The sequence below is a fragment of the Struthio camelus genome, chromosome 3, assembly GCF_040807025.1.
Source record: "Struthio camelus isolate bStrCam1 chromosome 3, bStrCam1.hap1, whole genome shotgun sequence".
NCBI classification, from domain to species: domain Eukaryota; kingdom Metazoa; phylum Chordata; class Aves; order Struthioniformes; family Struthionidae; genus Struthio; species Struthio camelus.
The window spans coordinates 9729755-9755274 of record NC_090944.1 but is presented as its reverse complement, the minus strand read 5'-3'; the positions used below and the strand labels follow the sequence as shown (position 1 = coordinate 9755274).

Here is a 25520-nt window from a genome sequence, read left to right as displayed (position 1 = left end):
TGCACTGCAGTTGTCTGAACCACACCTAGTCTGCAGTTAAATATAGAACTTTACTTTCTGGAACTATTGCTCCTCTTAACCTTCAGATCATAAATATTCGGAGAGATATTTAGAAAAAAAAAAAAAAAAAACAGAAAGGAGACAAAGGGAGAAAGAGACTTTCTGAATCTATTGTCCGAAACCTAAGCCTAGCAACTAATAAACTATCCTGGGAGAATTTCCAAAAAAGCAGTAAAGACTGGAGAATTGAATTACAGAAACCGCAAGCAGCATTCTGGAAATCCAGTATAAACCAATTAGTTTCTTTAATACACATACCCTGTAGAGAGAACACTTGTGTCCATTAGCCATTTAAGCGTATGTGCTGGCCTTAACTCTGATCTTCCTTGTATAGGTTGGCACCAATATAATAATTAATTGCATTGGCATTCTCGTTGATTTATATCTCTAAAAACAGAGAACTCAGCCCCATAGCCTTCACCCTTCTTGTCCAGTTCATGGGCCACATCCTGAGCGGCGCTGTACATTTCCAGCTGCAGGGTACATCTCTTTCCAGAAGCAAACCTCTCTAATTTCTCACAATCAAATTCAGATTCTTTCCTTGGAGAAGTGCTCTCAGCTGGTTTGACACACTGGCTTTTAGCATTTTTAGCATTTTTTAGCATTTTTTAGCATTTTTTTAGCATTTTTGGCATTTCTCAACAGTCGCTTCCAAGTCAAAAGCGCACGGCGTGACCCACCATATCCAACTCAAAGAGCAGCCCAAGTCTTTGGCCTTCACCCCAATCGCGCTTATATAGCTTCACAGCAAGGTTTTCGAAATTTACAGGAACCTGCATCACCTACGTAAGAGTTTCTGTTAATATCTAGAATCAACCCTCTTATCTTCAGGCATTTAACCAAGCCTCCAAAGCTAGGTCTCCCTTTTAGTAGCCAGAGAGCCAAGAAGGCGTGCATTGCCCTAATGCATCGCATCATAGGGTGGAATTACCTTCAGGATCCCTATTTCTCGTGGCCGAATAGCTAAAAAAGCCTAGATGAACAGAGGACCCCAAAGCTAGGTGGGGAAGAAATCATGCCTGAACCCTCTGCGTGCACCAACAGCACATCAAGACAAACACAGTGCAACAGAAGTTGCATCTAATCAAGGAAAATAATCTCTTAAACTGGGTAAAATGCCTCCGCTCACAGTCAAAACCTTATCTGTTAGAGAAAAACGTAAACTACCAGATAAATGGAACCAGACCACATGCAATACCCCACGCTGTTTACGGGCCAAATGCTTCTTGCTGAGCCTATGACATCCAGCAAAGCTGATTTGCTTGGGTCAGAGAGCTAGGACCTGGGTTACCGTTCCTACCGGTCATCCGGCCTGGTGTCACGAGTCCCGTTACAGGTGTGCCTGGAAGACACTGGCAACTTTTAAGTGAAATTAGTTAGCGTCTTCCTAGAGCTCCTGAGAGAGCGTTTTCCTCCCACTGTTTCAAAACCTGTCATATAAAACAGCTCACTCATACAGCTCAACTAGGCCTATTAAAGTGTAATAGTTAAACAACCATATTCCCTGCTTGCTTTATAGTGCAGTTTTACTGCCATACAAAGTTTTTACCACAGCTCCAGTTCCATGTGCTCTTGCATCAAGGAAAACTCCTCAGCCACGCTTTCCAGTACCCACCTATGATGCTGCGCAATTCAGTGTTTACAGCGACCTAGCAAGGGCTTTGCAAACTAGTATCGGAGCCAGGATTAAGGCAACGTGGCAGAAGTCTCCATTTAACAGCACAATAAAAAAAGAACCCCAGCAGCCAAGACCTCACAAAGCACAAGACAAGATGCAGCGAACAAAGTCAAGAACAGCAACAAAGAAGAAAGAGGGCAATGAAAATAAGATCGAGTGATCTTGTATCTTAATACACAACTTGACGGGTGTTACACGTCAACATCGATTTGTTTTTTTTCAACACACAAACCCAAATCTTTCTAACGGACACATACCAAACCATTACAGTTTGCCTGACCTCTTGAGAGCATCACAGCAGAGACTGGCTTTAGGAGATCAGAAGGAGGAAAGGGCAGTGTTTGCTGGCTTAGCTTTCTCCTGCTCTGTGTTTCCACAGCACCCAGCACAAAGGAGTCTACCGTACTCTCATGATTCAAACGGCAAATAATAGTAGTAATTGCACTTTGAGCCAGACAGAAACCGAGAAGGGAAACACCCACGCCCAAGAGAGCTCTAATGCTAGTTCGGAGTGACTAAGTATTTCACACAGGAGAATTAAGATGATGATGGTCCCATCTCCAAGGGGCATGGAGCGGTAGCATTTCCTTCATCCTACATACTGCAACCAGGACAGTCATACAAGCAGGCTAGATATTGGTCCCACACTAGGCGTTGCACTGCCTGTATGGTTTCTGTGAGGGGGATGCTGCCCAAATGCAGACGCCTGTGTTGTCAGACCCCAGGACCAAATGGGACCTTGCATTAGCTGGGTCTAGCAAAGCAGAACAGATTTTAAACGTTTACATTATTCCCTTTGCGGAAAGATTCAGCCAAAGCTGAAAACATCAGTGCAGTGCCAAGACAGAATACGGAAACAAGCACTGGATACTGGCTTCAGTCCTGCAAAACCCCTCTGATGGCTGATAGCCTCACAGAAGTAGGTCCATCCTGCACATAAAAACACTCCTTGGTTTAAGTAAGCGTCAGTTCCCTGAGAGAGCTCAGTATTCGGTATTAGCTGGGGCAAAAGCAGGCATTTTCCTGCTCCTCATCAGTTCCAAAGACCTTTTTGCAAGCGAGGGAGGGGAAGAGGAAGCATTGCACAACGGGCAAAAGCACACCCTAAAAATCTGCTGGCCCAGGGCTCAGTGGAGTTACAAACCAGGGAGGAGGGTGGCACAAGGAGAGCTTCGCCAGGTGCTTTCACAGACAGGAGGTTCCTCACGCTCCCATGTCAAGACAAAGAAAAGGAGGGGAGGGAAGAAAACTCCTCCCAGCCGTTCAGCCTTTAACAGAAATAAGCATTCATCCCTAAACTACCTTTGAGCTCTCTGGCCCTCTTCTATTATCCAATGTTATCCACAAAGGAGAGATTACTGTAAGCGGAGGGAAAGGCAAAGCATACAGGCAGCCGGGAGACCACGCTCAGAGAGCGCTTCGTCTCTGCGGGGCTGAAGTGCTGGGAGCTCTAATGATCACCTGCCTCTCTGCATATGTATTTGAAAGATCCACTTTGCTCTGTACTGTTCCTAGCTCGTGTAAAAGGACTGTAAGAGCCTTTCTGGACAAGGAATCTCTTGCTTGTTAGGCAAAGTTCTGCCCTTGTACAGCACCCTGAACAATTACAGTGCTGTAGGAATGCCAGAATCAAATATAACATTACCTGACACATTATGAGGAGAAATCAGCAAATTGAGAAAGGAGAAATGGACTGCACAGACCCCCACCAAGGCAGAGTCTGGATTAGATCGGATGAAAAGGTTGCTGCAAAAGCAAAGGAAGAGCTGAACACCAACACTCTCAAACTGAGCTAAGGACAAGATTGCTCAGGGGCTACAAAAAAAAAAAAAAAAAAGAGACACTTTTTAAACAACAAAAGGGGTGAAATGTCTCCTCCTACTCTGCCCTCTAGAATCACATGATTACACTGGTTATTGGCTTGCGTGGTGCTAAAGCACACCCATGAAAATGAAGCTGGTGCTCACCAGAGCAGGAAAAAGTATACTTGAATTGGCTTTAAAATGCCCATCGCCGTAACCCCAAAGCGACATACCTTTCCATAACAGCCAGGCACTCCTTTCTCCATGTGAACCGACTGCCTCGCCGTAGTCTGAAGGTCCCAGAGGTAGCTGTGACTGGGGGAGGCGTCTGTCTCCATTCTGGCTCTTCTATTGGAATAGGAGCGGGTCTCATGCTTAACGTAGCCCCTAAGAATAATAAATACTGTGTTTCCTAGTGGACTAAAAGTCATGCTCATTTTCTCACTCCTGCTCATGAAAAAAAGACAAGACAGATGATGAAACCATTCAAACTAAAAACGTAAAGCATCATCACACAAAGACACCTTAAAGACACAAAAAGCCAGACAGAGTACCCCTTCCCAACCTCCAAGCCTGGAGAGATATGAGGTGACCTAAGGAAATCTAAGGGAAGCATAACTCAGCCCATTGTCTTTGCTGACAGTCGCTTTGCAAAAGCTATCCTGTCTTCTTCAAGAGGAAGTGTCGTACAGAAGGAGCGAGCTATGCTCCAGCTGGGATTTGTTTAGGCTGTGCTGCTACCTCTTCTGCCACAAAGTGGGAAATTGCAGGTTTCTATTTAATTGTAGAGCAGTTGCAGGAAGCTAAGTGTAAGTTTATACCAAAGGTATTTCAACATGTCCAAAGAGTTGATTCTAGGCCGAGTAAATACTTGAAATAGCTCCACTGATAGAGACACACTCCGTGACCTGTGCAAATGTGGGCCCCTGAGTGCCAGGTTGCCTGAAAAAGTCTCTGACAGTACATTAACATCACACCTTTCCTCTTCTGTCCCCCTTCAATGGATAAATTTCTCCTATCAAGAAGCTGGAAAGCATCAAGTAAGAGAGATGAGACTTGGCACGGTGCCTTCAGGAAAGGCCCTTTGAAACTTACCCCTCATTCTTTCCACAACAGTGTCTCACTTAATAAATCAAGACAGATTGCGAGAGCAATCTTTCCTATATCCACTGGTGAGGATGGTAACCTGGTATGGCACAGTAGTAGGTAAGACAGGGTATGTTCTGAAGGACAGTTTTGTGCTCAGTGACTTCCCTTGGAGAGAAGAACGAACTGTTCTTGTATCCAAAAAGAAAAAGGTTGTACAAAAAGAGAAATCATCACTCATTTCCCCTATGCATACTGAGCACAACTGGAATTCATGTATTGAAGCAGCCTGGCTAGATACGTATTCCTGGAGAAGCAGGTGGCACTGCCAGCTCACAGGAGGAATAGAGCATCGGGCATATGCAAAAGCAGGGCTGAGGCAGCAAAGCCCTCTGGGCGCACAGACTTGCTCAGAATGCTTAGGATTTAGCCATAAAAACATATTGTGTTAGTAAAACAACACTGCTGATTTAATTTTGGCTCCTGTGATTTGTAACAGAGCAAATGGGGTTACAGGATCTTCAATTTTAACCTACAAACAAATCCCTGCAGTGAAAGAGCAAGGAATTAGTATTTATGCATTTGGCAGTGTTCTTTTGCAGAAACGCACGGTGAATATTTTCCTTCCTGCAAGGGCACTTAAAAACCTTCCTCTGGAGAAGTCTATAGGAAGTGAAGCCCACAATCTTTGCCTTGCACACGCAACTGATGGCGACTCTTACTAAGTCCAGCCTACGGAGCGTGCACAGATTACTTTACTGCCAGAGCTTTACTGCCAGCAGCTAGTTTTAGTTCTCAGCTTATTCCACATATAGTTTTACTGCCACCCGAAATATTTTCTATATTGCCAATTTATTGAGAGGCCATTTCAAGGAAAGCTCCTTATCTACTCCTTCCAGTATTCACATGGCTTTGGGGTCTGGGTCAGTATTATGTTGCCGGACTGCTTTAGGTACCTTTCGAAAACTGGGTGGGGGGAAGAAAGCGTGTGAGGGAGGATTAGCTTTTCCTGCATTGTCTTAGCAAAATACCCTCCCCAGCTGAGAATTTACAGGGCAGATGTTATCTCTGCTGGTTCATAAGGAAGATTTCTCTGAAGTTGTTTTCCAGTTCTAAGGAAAAAGGGAAAATACGTGAGTATTAGTGATTCCTAACATCAAGGTAAGAGATGCGGAGCAATTCAATTTGCTTGAGATTTGCAGACAAAGGTTGAAAAAATATCTGCATTTAAAGCACAAACTTGCTCCTGCTTCCTATATGTTCACTTTCTGAATATAAGATGCATTTTTTTTTGCTTTAGTAGCCTTGCTAGATCAACTTACCTATTTTCTCTTTTCTATAGAGTAACAGCAAAATCAGCAGCAGCAAAGAGAGAAGTATGCTGAGAATCATAAGTACACACCACTGCTTTTGCACACGCACATAGATAGAAGCATCTGAACGAACGCAGAGGCACAATATGTGCTTGGATTTATCTGGGAGAGGCCGAAAGCGGCTGCCACAACGTCTGATAATGGCAACCACAGAGTTTTTCTTCTCTCCCTCAAATAACTAAGCCCTTTGGGCTCTTGTTTATTCTGCTGCTCCAAAGCATCACTCCAAACTTCTCTCTATCCAACTCTACCTCTTTACAACTTAATAAGTTACAGGCTGACACTAGTTTAGAGTCTTTTCACAAATCCCTCAAACCGCTTTTAACAAGAAGGGAAACGTCTCTCTTTCTACTTGAGCAGAACGAGAGCAGCAAATGCACTATGAGATTTCTGCCTTACTATATGCATCAAAAAATAAGACTTCTGTAAAGGGTGTAGAGGTGAACTGTTTAGGAAGAACTCCTTTCACAGACTGAAATGAAAAGTGACATCTCTCACTAGCTGCCAACGCCAAGTTATCTTTTGCAACAAAACAGTATTTCCTTTGTGCAAGCCAGTATTTTCTCAAATTTGGGGTGTGACTTGGGGAAAGTTGCAAGCGAGTTTTAGGAAGAGAAGATGAGTGATGTCTGTGACTGGAACGCAGCTCTGTCTCTCAATTGAAGATTCCTCACGACAAAGGCCTTCCTTCTCTCAGCACATCCTAGATACTTATCCAAAAGAAAAAGCGGTGTTTCTCCTAAAAGCGTCACATGCAATTGTTGGTTCACATCACACGGCTCCCAGAGGCACTGCGATACAGGGGTGATGTGCAGGACGGCTGGAGCAAGCCCCGGGCCATCTCCCAGCTCCAAGAATCTGTTTAGTAGCAAGTCTTTGCAGCAAGGACCTATCATATATTACACTGATAAGAACAGATAATCACACTTTAGTTTAGCCAGACTGACCTGACATCACATGATAAACAACTTTCAGTTAAAACTGAGCCAGGCTACATTTGAATCAGTAGCCTGCACAGCAAAAGGTTCCCTACAGAGCTCACTGCTTAGCTGGAAAGGATCAGAGAAGGGACTATTTTCAGTGAAGCTCTGTGAAACAGTAAATCACCAACAATACATTCCCTGTGCAAATCTCCCAGGATATCCAGCCCCTGATTTTTTTTTTTGCAAGCTTTTCTTTTATAGCTAAACAAGAGCTGCTATGGGAATAACACAAGAGATGCTACATCTTGATAATAACTACCTTTCTTTTTCCCTTTTGTTCAAGGAGAAAGAGCACACGGCTTTCTCCAAGGTGACCACAGCTGCCTTCCGGTTACGAGACTGGTAGAAAGAGAATATCCAGCTTAAATGGAAGCAGCCTGCACCCATCTGTAACTTCAACACATCGTTTCTCGATGCCAGCTTCAGTTTGCAGTGCACAGAGGCAAAAGAAATGCTAAAGTTACTCCGTAACAAACTTCCCACATTGCCCAAGACCCAGTGCCAGCTAAACTAATCAGGCTAACTATTGAGGCACATTTATTTATTTATTTATTTAAAAGCCACGGGTTCTGAAAAATTAATCAGAACGTTATAGGACTCTATGCACTCATATACTGGCTTCTGAAACCTATACTATTTATCTACAGCCAAAATGCTCTCAGCCCTCTACAAAACACAAGAGACATGGTGCCTGTCCAAAAAACACCCAATCTAAATGAAAAGCATCCCTATTAATTGGATTACAGAGCTTTCAAACGCTAACATTTAGCATTGACTTCTCCCCCTCAACAAAAACCTGCCTTCCACCCTAATCAGCAAGTGTTTCTAGAAAAATTTACAAGCACTAGAACATCGTAATTCACAGCACTGCCATTAACTCTACCAGAAAAACATAGATCAGGAAGTTTTTGAGCAAGAGTATTGCATTCAGCAAGAAAACAGGCTGTTTTCTGATCCGTGAGGCTTATGGCTCTTTTGTAACGTTCCAAACTGCTGTTTGAAGTTCTCTGAACAACCACCACCAAAGATACGAGAAATATAGAAAATATCCATGCAAACAAGCAATCAAAAGCACGCAAACAACAAAGAGCCTATTCCAAAGGGCAAAGAAAGCTGGTAAATAATGAAAGCTACAGAACTGCTGAGTCCTTTCTGTATTCTTAATAGCAGCAACGTCTCAAAACTGTTTGTCCTGAGGCTCCACAAAATGAAGTTCTTAGGTTAGCAGATGCAGGACTGACTGCTTGTGGATGATTTAAAGCATTATACAGCGCTGCTATATATTTGAAAGAAGAAAAAGAAAGTAACTCTTCTGATGTATATACAAGTCTTCTTTTGTCCCTTATACTATTGCAGAAATTCCTGGCTGGGTGCAGTATATAAGCACGGCAAAAGACAGCCCCTGCTGTGAGGACCTTACAGGCAAGGCAGGCATGTCATACAGAGGAAAGAGTCTCATCTTTATCTAGGAGACGGGAAAGCAAGGTGCAAAGCTGAAACCATTTGCTAAAAGTCATACAGAAAAACCGGCAGAGCCAAGAGAAGAGCCCAAGTCAGCCAGGTGGTCTCCAGTCCTTTCCTTACGAAACAACTATTCTTCCTCTCCAGTTCACAAACTGATTATACTAGGTTTCTTAGCCCTTCAAAACTGTTTCCATTTTAAGGGACAGTTCTCTTTCCATTACTACACACATGAATTCAGTCAGAAAATGCACCTAGTCTGAAGATCTATTTTCAAAAATAAGGATTAAAAAAAGAGTGGGGGGGGAACTAAACGCTCCCAAAGACCTCACTTTGCCCATTGGCAACTCAAAAGTGAACGTGCTCCTGCCCAGAGGGACCTTGAATGCACCTCTCAGCGGAAAAGGATTCAAATATTGCTCCCAAGAGCTGAAACTGTAAAAGACGGAATATGAGAAAAGAAAGCCAAGCGTCATTTTCTAGTAACTTTGTTTAGGAAAAAAAACATGCCACTCATTTAATCACTTAAGTTTTTTCAGAGCAGGACAATCTTTTATTGGATGTCTACAGAGAGCGACCAGGACTGCAGTGACTGTATTGCTCCATTGTGGGTATGGCAAGAGGCTCTAACGATTTTCTCATTTTCTGTCTCTAAAGAAGGCCGCAGAAAAGTCCAGTCAGGCCTATCAAACTAATCACAGTATACTGTAAATAGCCTCCAAAACTTAGGCTCCAAATTGTTCTATAACAGCAATTTAAATACAGGAGTCTTTGGACAAGGTTGGTATCTTTGTTAAGACGCTGTACATGCTGTCAGTACAAACGCATGAGAACCATCTCTTGGCTGGCCAGTCCGACCTGCCACATATTAGATGGCAAAAATTCAAAGCAGTGGAATATCTTAAAACGCATAAGTAAATACAATCACAGTTTCCTCAGGCAGACTTTTCCAATAGCTAGAAGAAAACTGAGAGGCCTCCCCTTTACCTGAGACTCTCAAAAGAAGCCATGTGTCATTTGGTTCTAAAGGGAATTTAAATGCATGAGAATAGTCCTTTGGCATTGGCAAGGGAGCCTTTTCACCTTTTACACTACTTGAAAATCTCTTAAGAGCTCTTACTTGCGAAACGGTTAAACGCATACAACCCCTCTTCAAGTAATTTCCCCCTGTGAATATAAAGAAAACTGAACAAGACCTCAGCAAGACAATGCATTAGAGAAGTGGAGGTTAATGTCAATTCATTTCAATTTAAGCTGTAACCGTCAATATTGCTAGTGTTCCTTCCTTAGGCACTTCTCAAGAGCAAAAGGACAAATAAGAAGGTGTGAGCTTGTGGATACGGGGAGAGAAAGAAGGTTAAGAGGCAGAAGTAGAGTTTTCAGTGCTCACTTTGATAAGGCTTCTCTTATCCCAGCACAGAATACTATTTCCTAAAAATGTCCAGGCAATACTGGAGAGAAAAGATTCACAAGACTATAGGAAACATCTACACATCTTCAGGTGAGGACTTTTGGGATTCTTCTAAAATGCACTTTCCAAAAGCTCTAGTTCTCTCCACTGTTTTGGAGGTAATACCCTCCATCAAAGGGAAACGGTTGGCAATCGCTCCACAGGGTACAGTGGCCTTCAGAGCAGCTGATACGGAAAGCCCGATCAGTAACTTTGCTGATCCTTAGCGTTACACCACCAGCTGCTGCAAAAGCAAGGCTCCTCTGCAATCGCAGCAGCTTGTCAGCACCTCACAGCCCTCGGCATTTTCATTCTTTAGAGCTGTTTTCTAGACACTTAACAGAAAGGACAGGCTCAACTCTGGCTTTGAACACATCCAACCTTAAGCTAAAGCATTCTCAGGCCAACTGACAGGCCCTGGAGCCTCATGACTTGCAGCTTATGCACAAAGCAGAAGTTTTGAGGATCTGTTTTCATTGGAATTTTTCTTGATACAATACTGGATATTGAAGCCAAGTTTATATTAGAGAGGATGAGTCTTAAATTTTTTTAATCATTGACACAGTTAAATTAACTGTGTCATTGCTTACAGGAAATTAAGGGTAAATATTATGACCTTTACAATGGAAGCGTTCAAGGGAAAGACGAGACCTCTGGTCAAACAAACACTATGGAGAAAAACAGTGCAAGGAAAAACTGCTTGTGACTTTGCATACTGTTAGTCTGTTAAAGACAAAGAAGAACTTTATTTCTCTTTCTATATTTGGAGGAGAAGTAGATGGGATTTGAGATACACATCTCTAACATCACTATGACCGTCAACATCCCATCCATGAATCTGAAGTCCAACCCAAAACCCCCTGAAGTTCCTTCAAAGTTCCTCTCAGCTTCAATGCAATTTTTTGCTTTAAGTTTATATTATGTGGGCACTATTAATGTTTTCTCTTTGTTCATGCTTAAGGGCCTTGGCATATATTTCAAGCCAGCTGACTGCACCTTCATCGACGGCTTCTGATTCCCAGGATTTAGCCAGTGGTGAGAGGACAGGCCAAGTCTCCGTGACTAAAGACCTGGGCAGACAGCTACAGATGAGTCAGCTCTGGATCATTTGCTGCAAGTGAAGCGCAGTTTTGTTCCTACCTTCCCTAAAAAGTAAGCTGGTCAGAGGGAATATAGTACACTGCCAAGGAGTGAATGATCAGTGATAATCAAAACAAGTGACAAAAGGCTTTTTTTCATAAATAAAACAGCAGGAGCTGTTTAGTCTGTATTTGTTTACCAGGATTTGTCTTCTCAAGCTGGTACCATCTGTAAAATGCCCTTTTCTTTTGCTCACTCAGGTCTGATCCCTGCTGCAACAGCCAATGGGAGATCCGGCTCTGACTGATACCTGTGGAAGACAAAAAAAAAAAAAAAAAAAAAAAAAAGAGAGAGAGAGAGAAAAAGGAAGAGAAAACTTGTTTTTTTAAAAACATTTTGAAGTGATTTATATATGGATAAAAGGTGTTATCTTAAGAAGCCCAGGAACTCAAAGCTAATGACTTCAGTCATAGAAAAGATACAGAGTTCCAGCTTCTCCCCATCCTCTCCCTAAATGCTTTAACTTTTTGCTGTTATTATTTTCAGTCTTCCTCAAGATAAATTCTGGAAGCAGCACAATCAATCTACAAACAACAAGGACACAAACTGGGAAGTCAAATCTACCCCTGACTCGCCCTGTCGCAACTAAGAACCACAGCTTTGAATGGCTCTTAAATTTCTTCATCTGTACAACGGGAACAAATCCCTTACCCACAATTATATATCAAGAATGATACTTAGGAGATTACTGTCATTAAATGCTTGAATAAGAAGGGAGATAGACACAAAAGCAGTTCATGCCATATAGATCAAACCACCCTAGCAATGGAGCAAGCCAACTATGAGCTGCTATAACAAGGGCCAGAAAAGAAAACAGAGATCCAGGCAGGATCAGGGACAAAAAAGTTCCAGAGAGAATCCCAAGAGAGCATTTAAAATAAGATTTCTATGGAAACAGTAAAAAGGAAAAAATACCTAGAAGTTGATACAGTTATTTCAAAAGCATGACGCAGAATGCAAGAGCAACACAGAAAGAGGAAAAAAGCTGGTTAGAGGGAGAAGAACCAAACAAAGCCAGAAGTTTCACAACACACTAGTAGTAGGGAAACTGCAGATTCATTTGAAAGTATCCAAAGTTGTTCCAAAAACCTATATAGTTTGCCGAATAACTAAAGCAGTATAGCAGGTAGGAGAACTCCCTGTGGTCTCAAGAAGGCTCTTCAGCTATCAGAAAGGGTTAACAACACATAAACTCTCCTGAGAATTAAAGTTTTAGGAGGTGCTCAAAGTAACAATATACTGCTGAACACCACCTGTGCCAACATCTGTCCGGGGGTAACACGAAGGCAAGGAGAAGGCTGGTTTTCACATAGAAATCAAACTACCTCTTGCCTCCTGAGACGCATGAAGGTTTTATAAGATCTCATAACCTTATTTAACTCACAAAAAACAAACCCCTGTAGTTTTACCGCTTCGAATAAGGGGTTTTTACTAGGCTTTTTCTTTGCATTGAACACAGAAGCTAGTTAACTTCAGAATGATTTAACTCAGATCTCAGGTGTCATATTCAGGCGGGTTTACTCCGCCAGATTTTCAAAATCACAGGCTTTATGCTCTTAACTGTTCTTCATTATACAATATCCTAGAGCCTCCAAAGTTTTAACTGTCTTGTGGTGAAAAGGGATAGGTTTCAAGCACAGAAGCTCACTGGCATTCAACAGAGTTCTGCCCACAAGACAGATCCTGGCTTGTCGTTTTTTTTTTTTTTCCCCTGTGCATTTGTTGGTCACCTTAATACCTGTTTGCAGAGACGGCCTTTGGCCCATCTATGAGAAAGCTCAGAAACAGCTAGGGCAGTCAGAATTGAATGTCCCCAGGGCCCACACTGGGATACATAATTGGGTCTATACCATTAGGAAAGTGGAATTATTCAGCCCAACACAAGTCTTGGATTCTGTCAATTTATTTCGAATGTCTCTCCGGAAGCACACAAGATAGTAAAAACAGAAATCAATGTAAGCTGACAAAACTCTCCAGCCCAAAATGAGGCCTCAGTCTGGCTGAAATCAGGCAATCTAGATGCCTGATTGGCAGTGAAAGGACCACGTTTTGAAAACTCGCAGCTTCCCATCCACTACTATGATTTATAAAAGCCATTTCTTTAACACAGTGCTGTGGGACACAAATGTTTGTCTCTCACTGCTTTTGGCTGCATGGCGCCTATTAATCAGTGGGTAACAGCAGCATTAATTTACTTGTTTACTACAGTCCACTTATGCTTATTGCACTGAATTAGTGTTTATTCAGTGTTGGGATAACGACACAAGATACAAATGCAAAGCATTATTTGATAAAAATTATGAATAGAGATTAAGTATCCTCAACAAGAGTCACATAGTGGAAAATCCAAATTCTGCCCAAGAGGCTGCCTGATACTGTTATAAAGTGGTACAGATGTTAGCCACTTCAGACAGCGTGCTAGAGACAGAGCAAAGGAGCAGGAGCCAAAAGATCCAGGCTGCGTATTGCCATGTTCACATGTGACTCACTGTGACTCCCAACATGTTATAAAGTCACTTCTGCAAAATAGAGCTTTGTAAAGGACACAGAGACATAGAGATTCAAGGAGAGCGCCGTTAAGTTATTTTTGATTAAAATTATAATATTAAAATTGTTAAATTATTTCTCATTGCTTTCTGAGTTGATTGATTTTTGTGTTATTATTTGACTGCAATATCTCATGAGCGGCAGTGCAGTCCATAGCACCTTACGCGTTAGCAAAAAGCCCGTAGCCCATTTTTCTTTTTGGCTAACCAACTTCTGTAGCAATGCGGCAAACCCAGATAACATCTGTCAGGTACGGCTTAGGTAGCTGGTCTTGCTTTTGGTCCCAGGCACGGAGTAGATGACCTCTAAAGGTCCCTTGAAGTCCCATGTTCTGTCATTCTTTTCTGCTTTCTATTATTCTGTTTTCTTGTTTCAGAGACTGAGGTGAGAGCTGAGCTTTTTAATGGTTTCCTTAACCTATACCACTGCTCCTCTTTTTGCTTTTTAAACACAGAACATATTATTTTCCTGTATGTCAGCTTAGTTTACAGGCCTCAAAACTACATATTCCAACTGATTCAAGGTCACATGCAAAGGCAGAAGCAGACGAATTGACCCAGGATCTCCGAGATCCCAGTACAGTGTCTTAAATCACAAACCCATCCTTGGTCCTTTTCATTAACACCCCCCATCAAAATTGTCATGCCACAGTTTGTAGCATCTTAAGTTGATTTTATACAGTTGCCTCATAGGGACGATGACTAGTACCACCATCAGTACCATCCAGTCACATAGTCTGCAATCATGCTACTTTAGGAAATTGCACTGGCAGTCAAAAATAAATCATCCTGCTGCCAGAAGCAGATTAATGAAATAAGTTCTCTAGAGCACTGAAAATCCAACTTCCTTGAGGACATTCACTCTCAAGCTGAACCACGGACCTCCAGGAAGACTGACATCCTCTGGGCGCTGCCTCAGCAGGGATAGGAACACGCTGTAATGAGCACAGCTAGCTCCCTCACAGAAAATACTGGAGAAAGAAGTGGATTATAGCGAATCAAATGTTGACTTCTTGTGCCCATCATTCCTTCCCCTAGCAGGTTACAACGCAGAGTCATAAAAAAAGATTAAGACGACAGCACAGGCATGCTCCTCTGGCCAGCCCCACTCTCTCCCAGAGAAATTATTTTGGGAAAACTTCCCTTCCGAATACATGCGAGAAGTAGTAAAATGCATCATAAACAGAAGGCAACAGGTATCTACAGTGCAAACCTGCTCCTAACCCTCAAAACTGCTATTCATCAAGTCTCCGGTAACTAGTTTTCACCTTCACAGGTTGATTTGTTCTCTACCTCTACTTCGCATTTCTTTAATGTTTCTTTCAAGAGGGATTTTTAGAAGCACCTGGAATACGTCAGATTTGGAGAAGAAAGTAACTGACTGTGTCTAAATTCTTCAGTTTGTAAGCAAAGTCCTAGATACATATAATATGTGCTTGCAAAGGACATCTACCAATTTAGGAGATTAGCAAAGCTTGTTAACAGAAAACCTGCAAAGATCAAAATCATATAAAAAAAATCTTTCCCTCTGTTGTCACGAGTATTAAAAAACCCCCGAAGGAAAGTGTTTTTAAAATCCAGTTTCTCACTGTTTCAGCTGATCAGTAGTTTCCTGAATTCTCTTTGCGATGGAACCAGGCAAGTTTCACTTGGTTTGGATTTGCATTTGCTCAGCACTATGGTATTTAGGTTCCAGCACTTAAGGGATTTTATTTATGCTACAGCAGTGCTTCACTGCCTTCCATCTCACTAGTTGCTGTATGTGTTTAGTATAACATAAAGCTAAATCTTAAAGAGCTCAGATCAATTAAGACAGAGACAGTAGGACAGGGCTGAATTGCACATGAAGACTAATTGGGAAGGTTAGCAACACCGCTAACACATTGGAAAGCTCTGTTTGATGCGTACTTTTCAAAAGAAGCACCTCTAAGTTTTATCAGTGGTGGGGGTGTTTGCATTTTTTTTTTTAAAGTGGTGGGTTAATATTTATGGTACTAATCTAAGACTCGAGAAATCTTAATTAAAAGTCCTGCTCTGCCACAGGCTTCTTCCACTGTGACCTCAGGGAAGTACGTTTTTTTGTTCTTTTGCTCCCTATGTGTAAAAAATGGAAAAGGCAGTATTTCCAAGCCTTGCACAAGCATCATCCCTGAAAGCATTTGGCTGAGCTGCAAAGAGCTCATCTATATACATATTCCTCCTTCACTCCTTTATTGCAGTACCTAACAGAAAGACATTAGTTTCTGAAAACAACACCCCCATCTAAGCCTAAATGCTTAAATCAAGAGATAGCCTCATTTACTAAGCTTACATTACCTCTTTATCCTTTGCCCTCTGACCATAGCATACTTGGTGCCCAGATACAATTCTGGTGACAATTAAAGCAAATTACAGTGTACAACTTCAAATTATTGTTAATAAAAATTTAGCATCTCACCTGCCACCCCTAGGACTATATCCCTACCCCCAAGTAAACAGCAGCTATGTTAAAAGGAGCTTCAAATAACAAGATAGGAAATTCAGCAGGAACTATTATTAGCTCCTGTTTATACTGTCATTTTTCTTATCAGTAGGAGATTATTTATACAGAGCCCAACCCAAGTGCTTCTTGTTTATCTTATTACAGACACCGTTAAAAAAGTTTCTATATTAAGCAGCTCCTGTATTTAGGACCAGCACTAATAAGTGTTAAGCCAGGCTTTTGCTTCTTATCAATCATTTATTTATTTTCAAGTCACCATTTCATACTCTCAGTTACTCTTTTCCAATCTGCTCCCTCCTATCGCTACACAAGGCATCCCTGCAGAATGTCTTCCAGGCTTAATTCTGCATGTCAGATTCATTATCTACATTACTTTAGAAGTTTCTGGTAATTTTAAAAAGACTAAAAGAGCCTTAAATTTGTTCTACTGCAACAGCTGACTTTAACCTTCAGGACCACGTCTCTCTCTCACACACATCCTCTCTCACACAGCCTGCTCAGTGTATTTTGCATGACTGTGGCTGATGTAGGAATATGTATTCTATAGGTACACTGCAAGGTTAGAATTAAGATGAGAAAAAGAAGAAAGGTTTTTTTTTTTGAATGAAATCAAAAGCAGGTTGAAGAACTGATGAAATGATGTAAAATGGAAGCTCCAAATGGCAGAAGTTGCAGTGGAGATTCCTGCACCAAGGACAGCAAGCGTACAGGATACAGAACGGGCACCAGTAGGCTGATAAGCAGAGGGGAAATGGAGTCTACACTCTGATGAACTAATCCAAGATCTGCAATTTGAAGATATGTAAATCTATTGTTTTAGTTGAAGTTCATCACTCATACATCCAATCCGGCCAACTTCAAGCACAACATTAATTAAGAAAGAAAAGGAGAGGTTTAAGTTCCTACCTAAAGGTCTAACATCACTCTGTTCAGATGAACTGTTACTCCTTTCCCTGATTTATGCCACTCTCCCCTTCCACTACACACACACACGCACACACACAGATCTTTAAAGAAGCCTAATCAAGTAGTACAGAGCTAGGAGAACGTTCACAGCATGGGTAGCCAAGATGAACAACCCTCACTCTGGAAAGAGCCAACCATACATGTTTCTTTTCATTTGTTTCTTGCCTCTCTTCCCCAGGCAGAAGAGAGAAAGAGTAAAAGCTGAGACCATGATATTCCCCATTCACTGCAAGTGTTAAACAAACTACTTCCAGCTGACAGAGAGTGGTAGTCAGTGGCTAGGCAAGTCAAATGTGCCCCGCACCTGAACCCCAGCAAACTGGATGCTCCAGAAGCAGCTTCCTATGTTTGCACTCAAACAAAAGGTGGTTTGGATGCTGGAAAGGAGAGAGAGCAATATGTTCTGCATCCTCCTGTACTACCACCAGCACAGCAGCATCTGTGAGTTAGTGATCTGGTCTTGCAGAATCACCCCATTTCATGCCCTTTCACAGCCCCTTCGTTGGCAAGAACATGGTTCCACCATGATGTTCAATACAATGAAGAGGACCCTGAAGAACAGATCGCTCCATCCGTATAGACCTTCCCTAGCCCAGAGGCTACTGACCGCTCTTGCCTTTTATTCATCGTTTTTTCCCTTGTTTATTGCCTGATTACAGACAGCTTTACCAGTAAGATTAAGCTTGTAAATTCGGAGATGATACCATTTGGGGTCATATACTCTGCATACACAAGGTTAAGTGTTATATTTAAAATGAATCGGCTCCCATAGACATTCCTACCGAGTACATGGAGAATGACATAGTTCAGCTGCAAAGGGTAACAAGAGGAAGAGAAGACTGGTGCTTCAAGAGTATGCAAAGGCCTGGCAGCTATCCTTGCGTGAGAAACTGCATCATGGGCAAAATACCGCTTTGTGTTCTGATTTGAGAGGTCCACAGAAACACCGCTGGGTCAGCTGCGAAAGGACTCAGCCAGGCAACCTTTAAATCTATCCAGTTTCCCATTGATTTGGCCTAAAACAAGACAACACCCTAGCGCCATTAGTTCAGTCTTCATTCCATCCCATTGACAGACTAGAAAGAGACAACTAGTAATATTTTTCTGATCAATACGTACACGCGTTCTGGTTTCGCCTTCATGTTACACAGTAGGGTTGAGCGGATTGCAAGCAAAACAGGCAACTGTGTATAAAGTGGATGGGGCTATTTACTTTGGGGTGGAACAGCCTGGCAAAGAAAATGAAAGATCCCAAAGGCTAAACATTGATTTAACACCTTTTAACAACTGGAATTCAAGACAGTAGGTTGGGGAAGGAAGGAGCAAAATAACCACGTGTGAAGAGACGGATCTAGACTTTGCTACAGCCCACCTGCAGGGGTGCCAAGACATGCTCTGAGGCACATGGCCAGTTAGATCAGTTCCTTTTACGGGCACAGACTCTGTCTTAGATTGAGCATGGTGATCTACTGACTCTGCATACACTAGTCCAGCTGACCAAAAAAAGGCTAGCTGGTTTGGGAAAGACTGCCTTGCTGAAATTTTTTCCTCTTTGCATTACTCCTCTTGAAGGGAAAGAGCTAGTTTGACTTGCTGGTAGACAAAGAGGGTGCTAGAATGTTCAGCCTCAGTCTTGAAGGCAGAAGTTTTCCTTGTGTTTGCCCTTATAAAAAGCTATACATAAGTTAATGCAGAGACAGGTCATTCAGAGACCGTATTCAGGCAAGGGTTGTTGCACAGAAGTACGGCAGTGACCCACAAACTCCTGAAAGTTCACCGTCTGGGTTCAGCTCAAACAACTAGACTTAGCATTTAATTTTCAACACGTTCTTCCTAACATCCAATAAAGTTCATAACATTTGAGTTACACAAAATGCTACCCTCGTGACTTTATAGACGAAACTGAAACCAGGGGCAGACAAGCAATTTGTTCAAGGCCACAGAGAAGATTTAGAAATGTGGAAGGAATTCCTGGCTCAAGCTCACCTTTGTGCCTGTCTACCTGAAATGCCAGTATGTACAGAGCCTGCAAACCCAGATCGCACAGACAGATGGGTTCTTATGACATTTCAAACACTGGAAACATCATAAAAGAACAACCTCCCTCCTGCTGGGTTGGCATTCCTAGTCATCACAGAACCTTAAAAATGATCTATTTCAACATCTTTATTCAAGCTTAGTTTTAAAAATGAATAAATGTTATAGATATAACATGGGATTGAGCTATCTATTTTTATCATCGACTCTTCATCCTAGATTTGCTACTAACTCTATGCTGTTCTGGGCAAACAGCATGAACCTGTACAGGAGAAGTAATAGCGCTCCACCCCATGGAGGAGCAATAAGACTTCATTACTGTTTGTGTAGAGATCTGGAAATACACCAAAGGAATAAGTGATACCACTGCAGTCTGTTCACTTGTCCTGAATGCCAAAGAGATAAGGAATGGGACAGAGGGCAAAAAGAAAACTCTCTCTCCTTCCAGGTAAATTCTTAGTGAATACAGTCATCCCCTCAACCGTGCATCTGATTTTCATTAATTGCAACTCAAAGTGAGTGAAAAACTTCAAAACTATCATAATCAGACTGCTGGGTGTACTGATGCTGGCTACAGCTGCGCCTCCAGACATTTCATATACATATTATAATATAAATACATATTATACATACATATCTCCATTCATAGAGAGACAGATATGCATCTATTTGCCACATTTAACAAACAATTTAAGAATTAAGGAAGACCGTTTTCATTTTAAGATAGGAACTTTGGGCTTATTATAATGCTGTAAAATAAAACTGCTAGCACAAGCCACAAAAAAGAAAAAGTGATTCACTGGGGAAGTTCCATGATGTGCGGGACAATGGGTCTTAAATCAAAGGCATACATTATCATGACTAAGCTGACAGATCTGCACTGCAATGCAGAAAGCCAAGCAATATTCCAACATCTGCGCCGTGCGCACACAGGCAGCTAGACACAGTTTCCCAAAACGAAATAAGGACCCCCCCCCCCCCTCCAAGCTCTTACCTGTTACCTGTGCAACGACTGCTTGGGAAATTCTCCGATTGGCTAGAAAGGCTTTGATTTCCTCCTTTATCACACTGCTGTCCCTCCTACCAAAACAAAAAACAAAAGAACACAAAAAAAGACAGACAGACCAAAGTGCACTTTGAAGATGCAAAATGGTTTTATTTCCTTTGTTTAGGGGAGGAAGAAGTGGGAAAGGCAGGCGTTAAAAAAGTCCAAGTACCTCACCAGTGGACACTTCTTTTTAACCAGTGTCACGTTTGATCAAAGTACCCTAGCAGGAGAATGGATGACTCATGTCCTATATAATTCATACTAGGTGCAGGGCTGCCATATGGAATGTACAAAGTTTCATTACACAGGGATGAATAAATCTCTCACACCAGCATAAAAACCTCAGTCATAAAAACGAGGCACAAAAATAAAAAATAAAGGATAGCTGGGTCTGCACGGATAGCTACACAAATGAATATACATACACAAACCTTCCTCAACCTCTCAAGAAAAAGACCTTAAGGTGAAAGATTTTGCAACCCTTACCCCACCGTCCCTACTTCTTTACGTGGCTTACAATGAACGAACAAGTGCCAGTTGTTAAAGCCTTTATTTGCCCGGAATTACGATTTTTAAAAGGTGTGCAGAGATAGTTCAGAAGGGACATAAATTGGGCTAAAGGAAAATAATTTGGTGGTTGCACAGGCACTGTGATATGCAGCAAATTTCAATTGCAGTAAACACTTACTTTTCCCTCCTCCCTTTCTCCTTCCCTCCCCTGAAAGATGCAGACAATTAAAACCAGACTTCATTAGGCTTTATTTTTCGATAATCTCCCTTCCCCTTCTCTCTTCTTCCCCCAGCAGGATTCAAGGTAGACTTAAGCTTGGAAATGCAAAATAAATGCTACGTTGTGGGTTCGTTTTTATTTCTGCACCCAATACTCAACCTCCACATGCCTGAAAATAAAAGTAGTTTCAGTGTGAATAAGCACCAAAAACACTACCTGAGACTTACTGCGTGGGAACTCAAAACTCAAAGGAACGGTTGAACTTCAGCAAAGGGAACGCCAGCATGCTGCTATACTCACTGTCTTCCTGCATTAGCCCATTATCCTGCTGTCAGGCAGCATCATTTACAATCAGCTTTTCTTACCTATTCTTCACCCCCACAGCCACACCTTTACCATAAATCTCCAAACTCTACTTCAAATACACCTTCATCCCAGAGCTTATGGACTCTATTCTCTCATAGGTACTTCATAAATGCTGCACTTTTGGGGGGGGAGGGGGGAAGACATTCCAAAATTATGACAAAAAATAATTTTGAGACATTTGGCCTTTCCCCTTATTTCATTTTGCTATCAAGGCTGCTGATTCTGACTTTCATCCTCAGTGGCACAATCCCCTCCTTTAATCTTTGCCATACTGCTGAATAAGAAGTGGCTAAAAGTAAAGGGAGGTCAGTTTGGGGAAAAAAAAAACAAAAACAGCAAGCTCTTATTGAGGACTTCTGCCTCTTCCTTACCGTTTGTATTTTCCTGCTGCCAGTTTGCACACTGTACAAATCCCAGAGAGAGATAGCCCTTTCCACAAACTATAAACAGATGAGATGCATGTACTCCAGATCCCAATGGAAAGCCTTAACCAAGCAGGCTCCCTACTCTCCTAGACATGGAAGGAAATTCAACTGGTATAAACTGGTGGAGGGAAGACTCAGTGAGAAGTCTTCCAAATAAGAGTAGGGTGGAAATGTAGCCCTCTAACATGGAATTTAACCTTTGGAACAGCATGGAAAAAAACATTTCAAAAATAAAACAGCCTGCAGGATATCTACCCAAGGCCAGGAGCTAGCTACACAAGACCAGGAGGCAGGTGAGATGTAGTGAGATAGTGACCAGCAGAACTAGTAAAGGAATAACTGTCTAAAGCAGTTCCTACTTTCTTGATAACGCCTATTAGAGCAATCCTCCAAGATGCATATTTCCGATGGACTTCTTACATTGACTTTCCAAACTTTTTACAAAGACTTCTACTAACCTCATCAGTTCCTCCACTTTGTCATCAATGTCCAAGTCCTCTTCAGAAGCTTCAAAACTGTATGACCTTTGAGCCAAGCTGTTTGCAAGTGGGTAACGGGTAGGGGACATCTTCCCGTTGAAAGCAGATAACCTCTCGTTACTCTCCCTCCCATTCTGATTAGTAGTGCAAGGCTGTGGGGAGGTGTCGTAACTGTTGCTAGGTGATGGGGACATCCCCGAATGCTGGGTCTGTGTTGAAGCTGTGGCTGTAGAAGATGATGCTGGGACATTGTTGCTACTGTTGCTGTAGGAACCACCTCCATAGCTAGACCTTCTCCCAAATTTGTCACTATGCTCTTGATCAAGACGATCCAAGGTTTCCAGTGCATGGAGGATTTCATGTCTGGTCATTCCTGTACGTCTCAGGCGCTGAAGCAGGTCTATTTGCTCTATGGTAAATCTTGGTTCGTCTGTGTAGTGAGACATGGTTTCCAGCAGACTAAAAACAAGGTGAAACGTAAAAGCAAATGCTTCAGTTCAACAGTTCTCTGTGGGACATGTAAAGTACCTTATATACAGGAAAGATCAGTTCTGGTCCAACACTTTAAGTCACACATACGACAGAGAAGGCAGCTTAGTAGTCCGCTTCCAAACAAATTCAGCCGAAAACCTGAATGCCCGTTAATGCCCGTCTCACTATCTGGCATAAGGGCTATCTTTTAAACTTCTGGGGTTTTTTGGCTTTTTTTTTTTTTTTTTAAGTTTTCAAATAACTTTTCTCTCTTCTGTTAGCGCTCCTTCCATCTTTTACAATAAACCTGCAGCTGCTACCCTTGTGCTTTGGATGCACATGCATTACAGAGAGACAGAGGTTGCTCAATAATCGATGCTGCAACTAGATTTCAGAGCGGACCAAATTTTGCTCATCCCTAAGTATCCACCAAACAAAAATCCCAGATTCCAAAACTGATCAGTTAGGTCTAGGCCAGAGGCAAAACTTTTCTGCGGAAGTTTTAACCAGTTCTGATGTGAGATTTACAAATTGCAGCTCTTTCGAATGTGAAGTAGGAAGAGATCAAGTTGCCCCAACTTTTTTTTGGTACCTTGAAAAAAGTAGATAAAACACCCTTAGCGGAAATTCTAGTGCCCTGTAGGACCAAAGTTGATTTGACTGAAGTCTGATTTCTGAAGTTAGTAACTTTTGAACCTGGAACGTTGTCACGGATCGCCTGCCCTAACAAGGAAAGTGCAGCACATCCAATTACTAGTGAGCTTTCATTTAAAGAAATAAGTCTACAGACTTTTCCCCTCCAAAGGCAGGTTTCTCATGTAACTCAATCACCACGGTGGCTAGTCAAAAGCTTTTTTAACTCCTAAACTTCCCAAGGTTCACAACAATGAACCTCCTATGTATCACTGCAGACCCCAGAAACGGAACTGAAAAATCACAATATGCTCCCTTAATCTCTTCTCCTTCCTAAGTCTGCTCAGAACAGATCCAAATGGCATAAAAATGACAAGATCTGTTCCTTCAGAACTCAAGATCTTGAGAAGAAGGGATGACAGGTGGAGGGCAGACAGAACTTGGCAAAGAGATCAGGGCATTTTCCATCCTTCTTGTTAATCTTCTTATGAGTCAAGGGCTTATTACAATTCCTGCAGGAGAGCAGGGAAAAGAGATCACTCAAACTCCAGGAGACATGACAGAGTTACCGTACAACCTCTACAGGTCAGAGCAGACAAAGAGTAGTCTTATGAAAGTCAAGCAAGAATGTCAAGGACCCCATTAAAACCAAAGAGGGAATGATGGCTTTCACAAATATACCAACCCTTCCAGGGACAGGGCTGCCTCTTTCTCTTCACAAAGTCTGAAGAACGTTATTCATTTCAATTTCTGCACTAGCACAGAGGAAGTCCCAGACAGAAGCCACGAAGTGACAAAATTTTTTCCGTTGCTCTGTTTCCTCTCCTCTCACATATGTGAATCACAATAAAGTAAACCAAGCTAGCAGGTTTTGGAGGTGTAGCAAGGAATCTCTTCAGGGAAGTAAAGTCTCATGATACAGACATGGTCTGGCAAGGAAATAGGGTCTGGTCTCCCTTGAGTCAGAGGGTATAGCCTTGTCAAAATTAGTACATTAAAAAATGCCCAGGAAGAGGCACTGAAACGCAGTCATCTACACTGTTAGATTGCTCTAACGGTCTTTAGCACAATTTTGGCCCTGCACAACTAGTATTTTTTCAACCAGCTCATACACGTTATTCATGATTTTGCATGGACCAGAAACCACAAACGGGCTGTCTGGATGAAGCCACCCAGTTTCAAGGCTGAGAGTGCCTACTAGTACAGATGTGACCAGATGACCTTAGGGCTGAAGAACAGGCCCTAAAACTGTTTTGTTTAGGAGCGCTGTAGCTACGCTATAATGCTCTGGCAGCGCTACAGAGCTAGGATGCGTTGATCCATTCTGAAAACAGCAAATACAAAACCAAGAAAAAGGCCCTAGCTTTGCTCTTTTATTGCAAATATTGAGCCCCTTTCACTGTTTTAACGCTAGAAACGTGTACGTGAGAAAAGGAAGCAAGAAGACAATGCAAGGGGATGACTGCCATCCAAAGAACTGACCGCGTGAGAAGACAGCAAACAGAGTAGAGCCTATGAAAGCTTCAGTCCAACAGGAATGTGCTGTCCTTTGGACAATTAATTACTGAAAATGTACAAGCCATCTTCAATTTCAGAAGACAAGTATCCAGATTATTCTACTAAAATGAGAGCACAGCAGCCAATGCAGCAGTAGACGAGCAACTGACTGGAATGATAACGATTAAGATTTGGAAGTCACATCTCCGACTGAGACATCCAGAACTTGACAAGGAGCAGCCAGAAACAAACACTATGTTCTAGGTTCTTCCTCTGCATTGGAGGAGGCAGTGCTGCTCCTGCCTTTTCTCTAAGCTTTGTGAGAAGAGAAGTGTTACACTGGTTTACTGTCACTGTACCATGTCACAAACTGCTGCACAGTCTGACAGTCCCCAGTGTCAGCTCTGAGTAGGGTATTTTTCAAACAGAAAATCTCTCATGAAACATTTGGTCTTGAGATTGTTTTCACTAGATATGCTAGCTTACTTTTCCTCAGACATAAATTTATTTTTGTCATTTCTCGCCTGTTTTTCTACTGTCACTGTTTCCTGGAGAACTTCCCTTATCTATCAACACCAAGTTTCATGTGCTCAAGTACTTTGTGGAACTAGAAGACTTAGTGAACCAGAACCTCCACCCAGAATTAGGTCTACTCAAAATTCCTCCTTTATTGACTCTCAGAGTTTAATACCAAAAAATACTTCAGATTATCTAGTTTAATCTCCAGTATGTAATGGACCAAGGAGTCTAGAACTTTTGTCCTTCCAGTCTCGTGAACCTAAAACTTTTGTTCGACAAAAGTATGAC

General features: G+C 42.0%; 1 protein-coding gene and 1 non-coding gene across 48 annotated transcripts in view; both read right to left on the bottom strand.

Annotated features, from left to right (window-relative positions):
- The window catches only part of HMBOX1 (homeobox containing 1), a 109425-nt gene that overhangs the window by 27871 nt on the left and 56034 nt on the right, over positions 1-25520 (bottom strand). For all 47 annotated transcript variants that reach the window (XR_011139948.1, XR_011139950.1, XM_068936829.1 and 44 more), the window contains 4 exons: positions 22092-22571; positions 20059-20144; positions 11173-11283; positions 3774-3927 (listed from right to left, as the gene is read on the bottom strand). Coding sequence is in view for 45 of the 47 variants with exons in the window: in XM_068936829.1 (XP_068792930.1) it covers positions 3774-3927; positions 11173-11283; positions 20059-20144; positions 22092-22571 (831 nt within the window). In the remaining 2 variants the exon portion in view is untranslated. The remainder of the gene's footprint in view (positions 1-3773; positions 3928-11172; positions 11284-20058; positions 20145-22091; positions 22572-25520) is intronic.
- LOC138066956 (U2 spliceosomal RNA) lies at positions 6761-6953 on the bottom strand. Its single transcript, XR_011140665.1, has one exon. It is a non-coding gene; the product is annotated as a U2 spliceosomal RNA (small nuclear RNA).